Source organism: Melanaphis sacchari, unplaced genomic scaffold, assembly GCF_002803265.2.
Source record: "Melanaphis sacchari strain LSU unplaced genomic scaffold, SCAv2.0 Contig20_pilon_pilon, whole genome shotgun sequence".
In the NCBI taxonomy this organism is placed as follows: domain Eukaryota; kingdom Metazoa; phylum Arthropoda; class Insecta; order Hemiptera; family Aphididae; genus Melanaphis; species Melanaphis sacchari.
In genome coordinates, this window is record NW_020271042.1 from 4,021,392 (window position 1) to 4,039,556 (window position 18,165).

The window sequence follows — 18,165 nt, forward strand, 5'->3', positions numbered from 1 at the left end:
AATAATTACCAGTAATATAAGTTGTTATTAAATAGTTTAGTTTATGTTGTTTATTTATAATTTTTTTTCAATATTGTTCACTATTCTTGGGATAATGTAGTGCATCCAGTATTATCTGTGAAAAATGTGTAAATTTTTTTGCTCAGTTCTGGTCCAATACGACGATTGGACGCTAGTGGGCCGAATCCACGGCGAACCTATAATTTATATTCATTTTTGATTTCTCTTCTGATATCTAATTTAAATGCAAATATATTTTATGCTATTTCACTATTTTAAACAGACTTACTGGAATATCCTGTAGCAATGTTTCTCCTTCTAATCTTGAGCTGCAGTTATCATATGCCTAGATTAAAAATGTAATATTACTTATTATTCATAAATACACAAAATAATTGATACTAAATGCATTAAGATAAAATTTTTATAAGTAATTTGTTTTCTCCTTGCTTACTTCTAATAATGCAATAGGTGACCCATATGCTGTTGCAATTGCTTCACTAGTTTCAAGACCACATAGTGGGAATTGTGATAGCATTTGTCTCCATAGTTGAGTTAATCCTGTACCATTTTTATCTACTGTTACACAATTTCTTGTATGACCAGATGCATACCAATCACATCCATCTTGTTCTTCTTTATATTTATTCAATCTTAAAATAAATAATATGAATTTGATAAGAACTAACCTCATCAAACTTAGAAATTATAACTAATCACTTCAAAAAAAAAACATTTAGTTACTTGTATGGCTTTTGTGCAATGGATTTTGTTAAATAAAGAATTGCCAACCCTAAATCATTTTTATTTTCTACAAAGCGAAATGAAACTTGACAACTCAACATCATCTGTTCAAGGCTATTCAGCACATCTAGACTATAAAAATATTCAAGTTTAATAAGTATACACTTTTACATAATCCCTATTAATACATACCCAGTAGTCTTCCCATTTCTTTTAGATTTAATTTTTCTATAACAAAATGAATAAAACACATACAAAGGAATTTTTTTGTTTAATTAATGTTTCACTGTAGTAAATATAATATAATACATACTTAAGTTGATCAACAGTACTATATATTATGATTGAAAGTTGTTTTTTATGTAATTTAATATCATTTATTTTGTTTAACAATTCATAAGATGCAATGAGATTTTTAACATAATCAAATTCCCAAATTAACAATATAAAATTTTCATTCTCACTAACAATATCAGACTGAAAAAATGTTAATTAAATTAATTCAGCAATTTTATAATTAGTTACTAGTTAGTAGGTAGTTATATACTAATGTTTATGTTGTTTATTTTATGTTTTAAATAAACAATAAAAATAATATATCTATTGAAATTTATGATGATGCATATTTTTTATTAATAAGCACTTAAATAATAATCTGAGTTCCAAATTATTCATTACTTACTAGTTGTCTTGACCACATTATTGAATTTAATATGGTTGTATTTGATTCAATTTTATATTTTGCGTCTGTAGATTCTATTTCAGATATTATTTGCTCACTATACTCATGATTCATCAAATTTATATCAATGTGAACAGTTACATACTAAAATTTCATAATACAAATTATTTATGAAAAAATTAGAAAAACATACTGAACATAAATATGTTTATACCTTCATACATTCCTTTGGACTTAAACGTTTTAATTCTTCCGCTAATCTCTTTTTTGCATCTTTTCTAGCTTTTTCTTCCTTTTTTCTTTCTTCAATTTCTTCTTTTGTTGAACGTTTTTTCCGTTTTGGTTCTATCTAGAATATGGAAAATATATCTTTAGTAAAAATGTAAAAACATTAATTATAAATAAAATATATGAATTGTATTTATAATCTATATGAAAAAATACAAGTTTTTATTAAAGGGAAAAATAGTTTTTAAATATTTTTCATTTGTTTTTAACTTACCTTTTCAGTTGCTTCTTCATTGTTTGTAGGAATATTAATACTTGGTTCTGTCCTCTGTTTATGATATAAAAAAAATAAATATTTAATTTCATCCTTTATTCATAACAAATTAAAATTTTTAATGATAATTATACATTAAATTATATTTAACACATTTACTACGTATTGAAGTAAAATTATGTCATAAGGATTGTTTAGAAACGTGTTTGACACCATTTGACATTCAATATGTATTAAAAGTTAATGGTCATTAATGCATGTTTTAAAATAAGTATTCACATGCCAGTTAGACATACGATTATATTATAAGAGCAGTTTATTTTCGTTATTTTTGGAAAAATACATACACAGTCAATGTGTTTAGTTTAAGTATACAAGTAACAAGTAGTAAATTTATTTTAAATAATACGAAAGAAAATGTTCTATGTTATTTTTATTTGTCACTAATAAACTAGGTATTTTTACACTTGTATAATTTTTAATTAATATTTCATACTTACAGGTACACAAGTATTTGATTCAGAGTGTTTGACTAAAATAGAAAAATCATTTTTATTAGTCTGGACATCTTCTTGTACATGATCCTTATGATGTAAAACTTTTTTTGGAGATATTATTTTTTTTCGTTTTTGCTAAAAAAAAAACACATATTAAGTAAAATTTTGATGTTAGCAATCATGCAAAATGCATTAAATTCAAATCGTACACATTGTATAACTTGTTGAAAAAATTCTGGTTCTTTGGAAGCTAACAAACAGTCATTGTCTTTACATGAAGTCTCATTTGTTGGACAATCATCGATTATTGACAAATCCGAATCCGATATTGTATACGTATTATAATAACCTTCATCCATGATATTGTCAAAAAATTTAAAAATGTAAGTCACAAAATACAATAAACTACGAAATCTAAATTCTCAAATAATCAAATGAAGATTTAAAGAACAAAATTACAAATTTTACGAAAATTGATAAGTATTATCTTTATTTTAGTTTACGCGCCATTTTTTAAAGCTCGAATATAATATTGTGATAATCGAATTGATTAAGATATTTTTGTATTTATTTTAAGTTTTAATTTATATTGGGTTCACGCCGTTCACGGTCTTCTAAAATCGTGCATTAATTGATGGTTGAATTAGTTGCTTTCATCGAAAATATCTTTATAAAATAACACTTTATATTTTTTTATCTATTTATACATTTGTTTAAGCCTTTGACAGTTGAATGAGACGTTACTTTTTACATTTAACATTGACTGAAAGATTATTTTAAACGTACCAATTATAGTTATAATTATTCAAGCTAAATCACAACGAAAAGTGTAATAATTAATTTTGTTTATTGGTAGGGAGATTTTTAGGTCATCAGCGAACAATAAATATTTATAAGATTTGAAGATATCTCCAATATCGCCAATGAATTAAATAAGTAAAATTAAAGATAAAATATGATCACCCTGAGAACCCCAGATGGAGCATTTGCGTTATTGGATATGAAGGGAATTCAATAAATTTGAAAATAGCCATTGGACTAATCAGGACTGATAAACAGTAACATAATTAATGAGGTTATTAAATATTTTCATTATAAATGTATAGCAATTAGCATTGTTATCTGTTATTGCTCCCTGTAGGTATTAAAATATGCATACAGTGACTAAGAGTTTCTAAACTTATATAATTACCCAGTTAAATGCAGAACAATTTATTTTATAAGAAAAGTGAGAACCATGTCATTGGACGATTTTCTCCAATCGTACTAAAGACCTTTCTAAGATTTGTGTAGATTGCATGTCCTGACTATTTAACATAGAGTGAATATGAGTATAATACTATTAAGATTGATTTTGTGGATTTAGATTTACCAAAAACCCTTGCTTTCATACATTTTTTAAGAAGTTTTGGTGAAAAATTAAGTTTGAATTTTGGACGATAATTGGTAACCTCTGATTTATTGTAGACCTTTCAAAGAGAAATTAAATAGCTTTAATTTTCCATTTTTTTAGGAAAATACCAGATTATAAATATAATATATATTACTAAGAAGATTATGATCAAATATGGAAAAAAAAATGGAAACATTTAAATTGTAAGTCATTATTAAGAGTTTAAATTACAAAATGTAATTTTATTAAATTAATATTTCTTTAACGGTATACAAACTTTATTCATTTAAAGAGATTATTAGTCATTCATAAAAAAATAAAAAACAAAACAAAAAATAAAAACAAAATCGATTATTTATTTTCCATATTTTTAATTTAAATATAAAAATTATTACAATACAGGTATAATATTATACTTAATCCCATTTACAGTAGATAATGTAATTTTGTTTAAGAATAATTTTAAGTAGTCATTAGTCAATTGAACAATAATCATGTTGCTTTTCACTAAAAATAAAGAACGTGATTTGAATAATACTTAATTTTTAAAGCACTGAATATGAAAAATTTCAGCACAATTATAATATATTTATTTGTTATTTTTAATATTTAAAAACAATATAAGTTAAAACATTATTAAATATACTGACATTAAATTAAATACCATTTACTAGAAAAAAACAAAATACAAAGTAAAAAAACTAAAATAGCATTTTTAAATATTAAAAAATATATAAATAAAAACATTGAATTCAAACATAATAATTAATTAGTAACAATATTTTAAATAAGTTTAGAAAATATTATAAACAATTGTTATGAATAAAATGTTTATCTTAAATAATTTATCTTAACACTTGAGTATAAAATGTATAAGGAAATGTAATTTATAGCTTATAGATATTAAGTTTGATCATTAAATTTTGTACTTTTACCTATATTTTGTCAAAATACTATACCATGATCAATAATATAAAAAATCGTTAAAAATACATGAAAGTAAAATAAAACCCTTAAATTCAATACAAAATATAAATTAACATTATTAATCATAAAATTATAATGCCAAGATAATTTAATAGTAAGATTTAGTTTTACTTGTGTAAGGAAGTTTTGTATTGATTAGATAAATGTTATATATTTTACATTTTACAAGAATTTATTTTTTACAACATACCTATAATAAAGAAACTGATAGTGTAAGCATATAAAATTTCACAAGTGTTTATTATTGAAATAATTTAAATTTAATTAAAGGGTAACCAATTTAAGTTAATTATAAAAATTGTGAAATTTTACTGAAAATTCTTTAAAGCGTTGAATAAACAATAAAATATAACAAGTGAAAATGTATATATTATCAATATTTGTTCCTATTTGAAAAAGCATAAATTTATAAATGATTAACTATTACAAAATGATAGCAATTAGAATTCAGCTTTCATTTGTTGGTTCAGGATTAATAATTACTTGAATTACATAACTTGGAAGAATTCTTGCTTCATCTATATGTAATTTATCACCCAACAGCTTACCACCAAAAAACCATCTTTGATGTAAAGGTTCAATGCCTTGTTTAGCCTAGAAAATAAAAATAAATAACTAAAAGTTTTATATGAACATTTTAAAATTAAATTATTACATTTAATCAAAATAATTTTAAGTCATTCAAAATTGTTTTTGGTTTTTTTTTTTTTTTTAAATCACACATCAAAAAAAAAAAAAAAAAAATAATTTCATACTTAAGTACTCAATAATTTTATTTTAAATATATAATATTGATATGATCACAGGACCAACTACCTAAAATAGGAATTCTAACATTATTTTTATTCTTTAACTTAGTATTTTAAAATAATAAGATAATTTTTAAATCTTAAAACAAATAAATTAGAATACTCTAAATTACTTACTTGCAATTTCTTTTTAGCTTGTGCTATTGTATCTCTTGTCATGAGTGGCATTTTTATATCTTGACAATTGGATGATAGACGGAGTTTTAACATGATTTCAGAACCTTCATCTGAGGATTCTATGCAATAAAAATTTAAAAAAATAAATTATACAGGCTTAGTGTAGTTTATTATAAATAGCTTACAATAATTTAATGATTGTGAATATAATTTAATTAATTTTTACCTGTTTGTTCAACTGGAGAATCTCTTCCACTCCCTTCTTTCACTATATTTATAGGATAGGAAAGACAGTATACTGGAACTTGATATCTTGTTCCTAACTCATCATAGCACTCAGTTAGAAATCCTTGCAACAGACAAATTACATATTATATTGTTATGTTGAAACATGTAATACAAACAAATGTGAAAAACTTCATGCATTTAATAGCATTTAATATTTATAGTTATTAACAAAATATGTATTTTTGACTTCAATAGAAGTAAAAATGAGCTAAATAATTTACAATATTTGACAGTTGTCTTCTTAGCATAAACTAATAATTTATTTATTTTGTATATATGAAAAAGCTTATAAATTTAATAAGGGTTTTATTCTAAACATTTAATTTTTTTAGTTTTTAATATTGAAAGAAAATTTATTAGTTTTATTAAAGCATCAAAAATTGATTGTTAAGAATAAATCATTTAACTCTAATTATAGTGAATTGATATAATAAAAAATTTAAAAATAAACATATTATCCAGGATCTTTATTAGATTTTTTATCTATTTAAATTTTAAAAATTTAAAATACTCAGAATTATAAATAGAATTCTGTGTCAGTTGACACAAAATAGTATCACTAATATATTTTTTTCCACACTTATTCAGTTACATAGGCATGCGCACGGGTAAGGCTGATTGAGCTTTAGCCCCATTTGAGCCTTTTTTATAAGAGGGTGGGCACTTGGTACCTAAAAAAGTAATGAAGCATTATAGCCATGGAAAATTGATAACAAAATAAATCAAAATCATAGATATTTGCACGATTAGAGATATACTGGTTGCTCATAGGCATGATTTTTTTCTTGTATGACCATGGTGGTGGGGAGGGTGGGTAGTCAGATTGAATTTAGCCATACCTGACTCAGAAGTCTGCGCACGCCTATGTTCAATTATAAAAATACATACCCATAAATTTGGTACTTAAACATTTACAATTTTATGGTTGTTTCAGATTTAATAGTTAATTTGGGTGTTTTTATATCATTAATACTGGATAAAACAGATTTTATATTTTTTTAAGGTAATTCTAGTGCAAATAGTAGAGGATTCAGATATTATTTAAAAATAAAGTATTTAATAATACTTTTAATAATCATTATTTTTAATCAATTTTTACTAACTGATATCAATGCTTACTTGAATACATACTTAATATATTATACTCAATAGATCACTAATTTAAGATCTTTTTAGAAATTTATTTTTAAACATATTTAAATATTTAATAAAAAATTGAATTTGCTTTTTTTCTACCACTTTTGAAAGAAACTTTATCAGCTATAAATAAGTTTTGTATAAATTAAAAATATAAAACAAATGTTCATTTTTTTTTTTTTTTTATATAGTTAGGTAATTTATAACTTTACTGAAAAATATTGCTTTTTTTTTAGCCTTAATCACTTGTAGTGTTTTAATTATTCAAAAACACATTAATAATAAATTTATTTTTAAATTTCTAAATAAAACTGAAATAATATAAATATATTATATATTTTAATAAACAATATATGTAGATTAGTTTATATTTAAATAACAATAAACACAAAAATATTATATTTTTCAGGATACTACATATATTCAGTCTTATATAATATTTAGTTTGTATGGTAATACTGTAAGGTTATTTGTTATTCTTACATTATACTTTTGTAATTTAAATTTTGATATTGATTATTTTTACTTATAAAATACAAAAATAATTAATGCTAGTGCTTGTTTTTGCTATTTTAAGTAATATTATATTTAATTTATAAATTATCTAATACAGTTTATTAAATTTTCAGATTAGCTATTGCAAGAAAAATTAAATTACAGCAACATAACTATGTATAATATTAATAATAAAAATAATTTAAAACTCAACGTTATAGTTAATAAATTAATTTTATAGCAATAATATTTATTTTTAACACTAATAGTTTATTTTTTAAAGAATATTTAGAGCAGCAATGTTTTATTTTAAATGATTTTTTTATAATAGTTTTAAAGCTTCAAAATTCACATTATAGTCATCATCAATCCAAAAAAATAGTTCTAAAATAGATTTATTTATTTAAATAATTAACTTGATTATTTTATTAGACCAATACTGTTTTTTATTAGAAACTTTTAAATGAATAATTTAAGTTTAATTGTGTGATATCTAGTCATTTCAAAATACTTCATTGGAACACTGGGACACTATATTTAAAACGAGTAGTCATTTTTAACATTTTATGTATTTTAATTAGTACTAAAAACCAAACAAACAACTTATTTTCATTAATTTATCTGAAAAAATGTCACTAATTAGTTGTTTAATATATGAAAATATATACAATAATAAAAAGACAAGACAAGGAATTTAAACTAGTTTTCAAAATGTATATCACATAATTAGATCAATCAGTATTTAGTATGTTGGAATGTAAATAGCCATTTTAAATCCTTTAAAGTGTTATTTTGTAATGTTCTAATAAATGGAAAATGCAAATTTATTAACAAATTAATTAGGTATCTATTTATCATGAAGTTTATTATATCAATCCACTCAGATGTAATAATCAATTGTTTAATTTTGATTTTTATTTTGACACATATAAGACTATTAACTGTTTTTAAAATATTTATATTATAATTAATATTATAATCTTAATGTCAATAAATGCAAGATTGATTAATAAAGATTTTCTAAAGATACTTAATAAAAACTTAATTGAAACATATCATTGAATAAATATAAACATCATAAAACTATTTACCGTTAGGAACTGAAATGTTGGCACCATCTAATATAGCTTGTGCCAATTGAAAATCAGTCGTTTCAGCAGCTGCAGTAGCTGCTCTTAAAGCATCCCATATTTCCTTACGTCCTTCAAATGCTGGAGCTGTATCCCAAAATTCATCTCGTTTGCTCCTCAACTGACCTTCAGTTAAGGGAACATCAGATTTCCAACGGATAGTTTCATGGCATAATGGATGATTTTTTCTATTAGTACCTACAGAAAAAATTATGTTTACAAAATTGCATTAAAAACAATGAATTAATAATAATTTTAAAGACAATTGTGATTTAATTGGAAAAAAGTGAATTAAGTTGGAATATGATTTCTAAAAATATTTAAATTAAGTATAACAAATGAAAAAACTATTAGTCAAATTAAAAATAATAAATAATAAATATTAATGATAATTTATTTTTAGTACTAAACATTTATAATCAGTCTTTTACATTTACTAATTACCTATATCATGTGCAATTATTTTGTAGGGAGTATGAATATGATATTGGAATAGTGATGGATAATATTGATAACTAAAAAACAAGAATACTTAATTACTCATTTTTTAGCACAAAAATCAGACTACAACTTTTTGTAAGTATTTACTATATAATAAGAATAACTAAGGTATTACCCTATGCAGTTGGTCTCTAAACTTATGAAGAATTTCAAGAAACTGGAAACCAAAACAGGAGTCAGATCTTATCATATGACTAATACAATTTGGATTACAAAAATTAAACAATCATGGTAGTTATTAAAATATTATTTTTTCTTTATAAGGATGACAGATAACTAAGAACACACCCTATTTAAAATATGAAATAAAAATGTTATAAAAACAATGAAGACATAAAATTACATAGGTACTTTGATTTTAATTAGCATTAAAAATGTATATTGAATATTGTAGCATTTTACCTATTTAAATAAACCATATACATGTATTATAATATATATATATATATATCTTATGATAAATAACAATTGTAATTTGCAATTTGTACTAATACCTATTTAATCAAGCAAAATGTTACAAGACAACAATACAGGTACAGATAATTAATAATCTACCAGAACTCGGGCGAGATCCATTGTCCGAGGATGCATTCCTTCCCCTGCGATTTCTTTGTAAACCTAAACAGCCTCCCATATTGTTCGAAGAAGCCTTGGATTCATGGCAGCCTTACATTTAAATTGAGCTAGTCGGCGTTCGTAGAATATAATATTAATATCCAACAATAAAATTTGTGTAGAATGTACAACGTTCAATAAATATAAATCACACGTAAAATAATAATTATGTAAAAAATAGAAAACAATAAAATTTTGTAGAAAATGAAAAAACAAATAATTATCAAACATTCAAGCCCTGATAAAAATTAATACTTTCATCATGGAAATCATGTTCTTTACTTACTCCATGAATGAATGGGTGATATATTATGTTTTGTAAAGCACTTATCAACTAACAGCTTATCACTATATTTTTTAAGCAGTTGTGTTATAATCGGTCGGGCGGTCGGCGGCAATGTTGATTGTTGATTGTGAAATATAATACACTATTTTATAATACAGACAATACAGTATGCGTGCACGTTTTTTGGTAAAATCTCTCAAAACCATTTAATAAATAATAACATTTTATCTCCAAAACTTTAAAATGACGTATGTATTGAACGAAATTTTGGATGTTGTAAAAAATGGGAATGGTATTGATTCTACATGTGATGTAGTTAGCAAAGGTAATAAAATATTAATTAAAATTTGAAATATACTTAATAATGTTTTATAAATACTATTGTAGATTGTAGTAAGTCTTTATAAGGTTATTATTAAATTATCATTTTAAACATATTTTACCAAAATTAATATTAAAAGAAAATAGTAAATTAACCAATATAACTTTAATATTTGAAATGTCACTGTAATTAATTAATTACCAATATTTAAATATTGTGTTAATTTTAAATGAAAAAAAAATTTTTTTTATGTAGTTTTCTAGTTTAGTATAAACATTTATATGTTATTATTAAATCCCATGTATATCATTATTTTTAAATATTCAACAGATATACAATTATTCAATAATAATATTATATTAATTTGAAGATCTTTACATTTTTTTTAAGTATTCACTCTGAAATACTACTATAACTGATAATATCTAAAAAATAATTTTTGAAGTCTAAATTAAAAATTAATATTTAATTTAATTTATTACAGCAATTTAAAACAAAAAAACAATTGTTAAACATTATTATTATTTTTAGAAATATCAAATAAAAGATTAACTTTTCTCCAATTTGTCGAGAGTTTGGAAGACATTTTGACTTCTACAGATAAAGACATTCGCCTAAATGGAGTTAAGGCATTTGTAACAGTTTTAAAGAGATTACCTTTGGATTTTTTTATACCTGAAGAGTTGGATTACATAAGTCAATTTTTGTGTGAACGTTTGATTGATCATCATTCATTTGTACCAATTGTTTTGGTTGGAATTGAATATACTGTAAGACTATAATTAATTGTATTTTTTTAAATAGAATTAAATTTGAATTTTTTAAACATAATTTAGGTACAAATGAAAAATATTAGCAAACAACTGATTATAAGGTATTTTAATACAATCATGCCTCATTTTCATTGTCAATCACAACTTCAAAATGACCGAAATACATTCTATTGTATATTACAATATATATTTTTGAATCGACTAGATGGTAATAATAATTATCTACTACTTTAATACTTATCTATTTTAGAATATTCATTTTGTAACAATATTTCAACTTTTTTAAATCTGTAATGTATATAAATTTTTAAATTTTTTATAACTTTTTTCTACTGATCACATTATTTAATTTTATAAGCAAGATTGCTTTCATACAATTTTATTATACCGAACAATGTAAATTCTAATAACATTGATTTAGATTTAAATCTGAAATGTTCTTGTTATATCAGTAGAAATAAGAAATGAAAATATTTATGGATATTTTTTTTTAGATTTACGTTTTATGGGACCCGATTTCTTGTATTTTGTTATTTCTTCAATGGATGGTGAACGAGATCCTAATAATTTAATACTACTCTTTAGAATACTACCTCAATTTTTAAGAAATTTTCCATTAGGTCATTTAGCAGAGGAAACTTTTGATGTTATTGCCTGCTACTTTCCTATAGATTTCTATGAAGTAAAAATTAAAATATTTATTTATGATAATAACTTCTAAGTTATTACAAATTTTAATTATAATTTTGTTTTACAGACAGAAGAAAGTAAAATAACTAGAGATGAATTAGCAACTAATTTATCTCGATGTCTTACATGTGTAGAAGAATTTGCAGACTTTTGTATTCCTTTGGCTTTACAAAAATTAGAAACTAGTTTGAAAGTTGCAAAATTAGATTCATTGCATTTATTGGTAAAAAATTATAACAATTTTTAATAATCAATTATAATATTAGTCCCTTTATCATTTTTGTGAACTTTTTATTTACGTTTTGTCATAGTATTTCAGATGTAACATGAAAAAAAAATACATTTTAATTTTAATACTCAATACCAAATTTTAACTACCAATATTTCTGATATATTTAATTATTATACTTAATGTATTTCTTAATTTATTTTTAAAAATTTATAAAGTATAATATTATTTGATATGTGAAATTTATATTTAAAATTATATTTTTGCATAAATATTATGTTATTTATAAATAGGCCTTGAATAGTTTTTAAATTTGATATATATATATATTAAAAACTAATGCATTTTATTATTTTAGAAATTATGTTGTGAGAACTTTGATCCCATAAAAATCAAATTTCACATTGAAGAAATATGGCGTATTTTAAAAATGATAATAATGGCGGATACTGAAGATTCGGCAGATGAAATTAGAGAAGCTGCTATCAGTGTTTTAACTGCACTATTGTACTCACTTACTATTATTAAAGGAGATAATGAACAAGAACAACTATCAAATTTCTTAGATATTATTCTTAAAAGTTTGTATTTCTGAAACTTAGTTTTTAATTTGTTTTATTTAATTCTTTTATTTTTTTATTTTTTAGGTTCTAATAGATTTTTATTGGACACACAAGCAACTCTATTTATACCTTCAATTAAACTTCTTTGTAGTGTTGGAAAAACTTCAAACTATGCTTGTCTTAAGATAGCAAATAAAGTAAACCTAATTTATAGTTATTTATATTTTTAAATAAAAAGATGAATATAACTTCATAATTATAGATAATTTATTTGTAATTAATACAGGTGTATTTAATTCTTCTTGACAAAAGTGATGTATCACGATCAGAAATTATAAGAATCATAGAAGCTATGGGATTAATTACAAATATGTGTTTACAAATGAATATCGATTTATCATGTAAGTTACTAAATGACATGTCAATGATTTTTTTTTAAAGGTTTCAATACTTATTTTATTGTACAACATTTATAAGTTAAATTTTAATTATACCATTAAAATATTTATTATTTATATGCATACAATTTTTACTCAAATTTATGTAAATATGTCACTGATTAGAGTCTTAGTTTAATTTTTTTATTACTTCACTATTTTAAATTTCATCAGCTATATTTATATTCTTACAACTTCTTTATTTATTTTAAATAATATTTTCTGTTTGTGTTTTATTTCCAATCTTGAATATCTAAATAAACTCTTATTTTGAAATAAATTATTGAAAATAAAATCATGGCTTTATTTTTAGCTATACCTGGTCTGGAAAAAAGATGGGAAGAAATATGTTGTTACTTTTTACTTTATGCTCAAAATGAATTGCCAGAAATAAAAATTTCTGCTTTGAAAGCATTAAAAATATCAACTAAAATACTAACTAATTCTCAACGTCAGAATTATTACTGTATTTTAATTACGTTAATCAAATCTGATATAACAGATTCTGTTAGAAAAGAGACATTATCTTGTTTTAAAGAAGCAGCAAAATATTTTAAAGAGGAAATAAATAGTGAAATCGTGCAATTTAACTTAAACATTTTCAACCGTAAGTAATTTTTAAAACATAATAAATAAATTTGAATATTTTATGAATACTTTTGCTAATAACGTTAATTGTCTTTTTTTTTGTTTTTAGAATCTAATGATATTATATTAAAATCAAAATGGTTAAATGCATTATGTTGTTTGGGAAATGAAGAATATTTTTTTACTTTAATTAACGACATTCTAAGTGCTAATTTGTCAATAAAACAAGCTGAAACTGAGATAGCTTTAAAATGCTTAAGGTGAATAACTAGATATTTAAATATAATTTGTTATACAACTTGTTGAAATTATTATTATATTATTATTGTTATTTTTTTATATTTTATTTCAGAGATATAGTTAAAAATATTGAAAACATCAACTTGTTACATCATTTTGCTTTAAAAGGTGGACTCTTAAACTATATTTTAATAACTTGGATCAATGGTATCAAGAGTTGTGCTGATTTCAATATATTTAGAAACGAAATTGTTTTAGAAGATGTGTCTTTTGTTATTAATTCTATTGTAAAAGTGATCAATACCAGGTAACTTTTATTATTATTTTACAATATTTTCAAATCTGAATTATTGTAGTTATCATAAAGACTGTTGATGCTTATCATTTGTTGCTTTCATATAACATAATTTAGTAAGAAGATTAAATTACTTTTTACATTAGATTATTTGCAAATATCATTTACCATTTTCATTAAAAAATTATTACTAATTATACCTTGTCCAGCAAATGTATATATTATGACCTAATGAAAATCAGTTCTTTTGTGTATCTCCATAAAACACCTTATCACTAAGACTATCTCCACTATGGTGAAGATGTGTAGAATTGATATGTTCTCTTGCTGGAAAGAGTATAGCATTAACTTATTTATTTTTTATTAAATTTTCATCTATTAATCAAATTATGATGAAAGGGATTGTTTAATAAACAAAATTAATGGCGATAATGTGAACCTGGCAGCCAGCCCAAAATTACTTTAAAATCTATGGTTGGGTAAATGATTTTCCCTAAATGATGCTCCTAATATAGTTACAGCTGATTGTTTTAAAGTTAATTGATTAAATTAAATACAGATGGTACAATCCTGTCTGATTCCAATATTCATGATCTTAACTCTGTCTGAGGCTTTTGTTTTGATCTCTTAACAAGATATTTTTTACAGTAGCAGGTTGTTAGCCCACCGTTAAACCCCACCATGGGGACTTGTCTGGGCTAATTACCTGTCAATAATTAGTGATTATGTTTATATTGAAATACACCCAAAGGCATTGTTACAATAATATTAACAATATGTATATGTTTGATTTTAGTGAACAACTTCAAATACTTAATCAATTCAATCAATATTTCAATGACATTTTGGATACAAAAATAAATTATAAAACACTTTCTGATACACAACAAGACATACATTCATATATGGTATTTAATGATTTTAAATTTAGAAATAAAATTATTATTAATTTGTTCCCCTTTATTTATTTGTTCATAATATGGTAAAATGAAATAAATATTATTCAAATCAAGAAATTTTAATTTAACTTCTTATCTGTATTTTATAAATGAGTTTTATTTCACTAAATTATATTAGTGTTTATAATCACTATTAACAAGAATAATAAAATCATTAAAATAGTAATTAAGATCATTGCAAAAAGAGATTAAACTAAGCAGTTTAATTTACTATTACATTAAAATTGGTTTATTAGAATATTATAATGACATAGCTTTTTATTTTATTATTTGGAACAGTAAACTTCTGATAATTTTGGAATAATAATCACATTTTATGTTTTAAAAATTCTGATTTTTGCAGGTTATTTTATTAGAAAGTATTCTAAATTCATTAAACAAAAATATCAAACTGAAAAATGTGACTTTATTAATTGAAAACTGCATTGAATTATCAACATATTCTAATAATTCAATATGTAGTTTATCTGCTTCGCGGTTAACAGCAACATTAATTAATAAATATATTGATGGTATGTTTATCAATAACTATTATAAAAAATTGTAAAAAAGCTGTTTTATTTCTTACTATTTTATTTTTAGGTGATGAAAATGATTTCTTAATTGATAAATTAAAATTAAATTTAGAAAATTATTTAAATTTATCAAGCTTGTATATCAATAATGTGATAATTCAAATATCATGGATCACTAAGTCTTTATCTATTAAAGGTCATGGTAAAATGCTAAAATGGATTGACTGGGTATTAAAAAAATATAATTATTTAATTGATAAATGTTTACTTAATATATTATTTTTAGTCATTGGATTTATTGGCAGACCCTTTGTATGGGAAGATGATGACACAATGTTTTAAAATGTTAACACAAACAGATGATGGATATCTTAATAAAGAGTGTAATTGTTCAGTTAAGTTAGTACTCTTGTATAATTTACTTCAGTAATTGTATAAGTATTTATTATCTTTTATTTAGTGACTCTTGAGTCAATTTAAATTCAATCTCTGAATGGCTTATAATATATTTATATTTTTACTCATTTAAAATGTTTCTATTGTTAAAATATTACATTGAATTAATTGTTTTCATAAACATTGCATATATTATATAGCAATAATAATTATTATAACATGATATTATATATTATTGTTTTTAACTTATTATTTATTAGCCAATACCCACATATTATAGAATGATGAATGATGATAATAGATTAATAATATGAATAAATTAAAATTATTCTTTTAAAAAAGTTTTAAAAGAAATTTATAAATTTTTTAATTACAACATAGTAACTAAAATTGTTAATTTTTGAACTTCAATTTCCTATAAAAAAAAATTATGTTCATGTATTTTAAATATTTTAAAATTAAGAACATCTTAAAAAATCTATTTTTATATTTTCAAAATTTTTAACCTAGATAAATATTTTTATAATAATTTATCAAAAATAAACATTTCAAATGTCTTTAAATACCTTAAACTTGGACCTAATATTTTCTGAATTTCTTTGTGTATAAAAAATAAAAATTTAAGTAACAGTAAAATAATTAAAATTTCTGCAATTAATACTTTTTTAATTATAAAAAAAAAAAAAAATTGTATCTATACAATTTTTCACATATAAATTTGACTAAATTATTTTTTTTTTTTTTTTAGATTATTATATAAACAAAGAATATTCTGTTATGTTATTGAACCACTCATATCCAGGTATAATACAATGTCTGAACCTGTCAAAGAAAATTATCTCGTTAGTATTTTATACCAAATGGATGGTAACACATATGTGACACTTTCACCATATTTTTCTAAGGTAATCTTAAAGATCATTATTATTAATTGTTAACATTATTATTATTGACTTACTATAAAGGTTATTAAATAAATTATATCTTTACATTAATATCTAGTTTAAAATTGTATAAATAATAATTTAGTTGATACAATTTTATACACATAAATTATTTGTTTTGTTTACTAAACAATTTACTGTTACAGATATTACCTCTATTACTCCAACTATTATCTCCTGAACAAGATTATGTCTTACAATCGTTACAAACTTTTCGTAATCTTTTAGAATCCAAAACTCCAGTATTAGAAGATTATTTGCAATCTTTTGTCCCGAAATTGCTAAACCTATCTCAAAGTTCAAAGTTTATGAATATAAGAATAGTAGCTTTACAATGTCTGTATAATTGCTGTGACTATTCTTTAATAAATCTTTTACCCTTAAAAAGACAGGTATTAATTCAGAAAAATTTTAATTAATTGTATTTCAATTATAAATTATGATTATTTTTAGGTTATTTTGGAGTTGACAAAATGTTTAGATGACAAAAAACGATTGGTTCGTAAAGAAGTGGTCAAAACAAAATCTCGATGGTTGTCTATAGATGTATTGAATGATGATGATTAACATTGAACACATTTAATTCTTTGTTTATTTATAAATATTGTCAGGAAATGTATAGTATTCAGTTTGTTAAATTTAATATTGCTGTTTGATATTTTTATTTATTTGTCATATATTGATATGAGTTTTCAAATAAAATTTTCATACAATTTAAAATAAATAACCTCTAAATATAACTAGATTCATTATTCTAATGAATTTAAAAATGATATAAGATTTACAATATGATAGTATGATACTTTTAAATGTTAATAAATTAATAAATTTAAAATGTGGTGAGATTAAAGATTGTAAGATAATTATATAAACAAAAATTAAGGAAATCAAGCTATTTACAACTAAACTCGTGTTTTTTCCAACTGCTCATCACTCTAATCCCCGTCTAAAATTATTTAATTTTTTATTTAATAACAAATTATTAACAATATCATCTTAATGGACCCTCAAATAATTTTAAGTTTATCTTC

At 22.3% G+C, this 18,165-nt stretch overlaps 3 protein-coding genes across 3 annotated transcripts; 1 reads left to right on the top strand and 2 right to left on the bottom strand.

The window, feature by feature from the left end:
* Nucleotides 1-17: 17 nt before the first annotated feature.
* On the bottom strand, nucleotides 18-2,844 carry LOC112593548 (crossover junction endonuclease EME1-like). Its single transcript, XM_025337993.1, has 11 exons — nucleotides 2,635-2,844; nucleotides 2,429-2,560; nucleotides 1,929-1,982; nucleotides 1,641-1,775; nucleotides 1,427-1,570; nucleotides 1,058-1,221; nucleotides 937-972; nucleotides 745-876; nucleotides 455-653; nucleotides 290-346; nucleotides 18-197 (listed from the first exon to the last, which is right to left on the bottom strand). The coding sequence occupies exons 1-11, from the start codon at nucleotides 2,782-2,784 to the stop codon at nucleotides 81-83; spliced, it is 1,320 nt and encodes a 439-aa protein (XP_025193778.1). The 5' UTR covers nucleotides 2,785-2,844; the 3' UTR covers nucleotides 18-80.
* A 2,315-nt stretch (nucleotides 2,845-5,159) lies between these two features.
* On the bottom strand, nucleotides 5,160-10,026 carry LOC112593696 (ubiquitin domain-containing protein 1). The gene is made up of 5 exons (XM_025338208.1): nucleotides 9,838-10,026; nucleotides 8,743-8,979; nucleotides 5,958-6,080; nucleotides 5,732-5,850; nucleotides 5,160-5,399 (listed from the first exon to the last, which is right to left on the bottom strand). Exons 1-5 carry the CDS (start codon nucleotides 9,914-9,916, stop codon nucleotides 5,253-5,255), a joined length of 705 nt encoding a protein of 234 aa, XP_025193993.1. The 5' UTR covers nucleotides 9,917-10,026; the 3' UTR covers nucleotides 5,160-5,252.
* Nucleotides 10,027-10,282: 256 nt separating this feature from the next.
* LOC112593771 (MMS19 nucleotide excision repair protein homolog) lies at nucleotides 10,283-17,792 on the top strand. The gene is made up of 18 exons (XM_025338314.1): nucleotides 10,283-10,508; nucleotides 11,037-11,275; nucleotides 11,342-11,486; nucleotides 11,773-11,960; nucleotides 12,036-12,191; nucleotides 12,556-12,778; nucleotides 12,845-12,957; nucleotides 13,047-13,161; nucleotides 13,511-13,804; nucleotides 13,895-14,045; nucleotides 14,138-14,332; nucleotides 15,117-15,228; nucleotides 15,623-15,791; nucleotides 15,862-16,022; nucleotides 16,081-16,193; nucleotides 16,939-17,095; nucleotides 17,281-17,526; nucleotides 17,588-17,792. Exons 1-18 carry the CDS (start codon nucleotides 10,427-10,429, stop codon nucleotides 17,699-17,701), a joined length of 2,973 nt encoding a protein of 990 aa, XP_025194099.1. The 5' UTR covers nucleotides 10,283-10,426; the 3' UTR covers nucleotides 17,702-17,792.
* The last annotated feature ends 373 nt before the right edge of the window (nucleotides 17,793-18,165 follow it).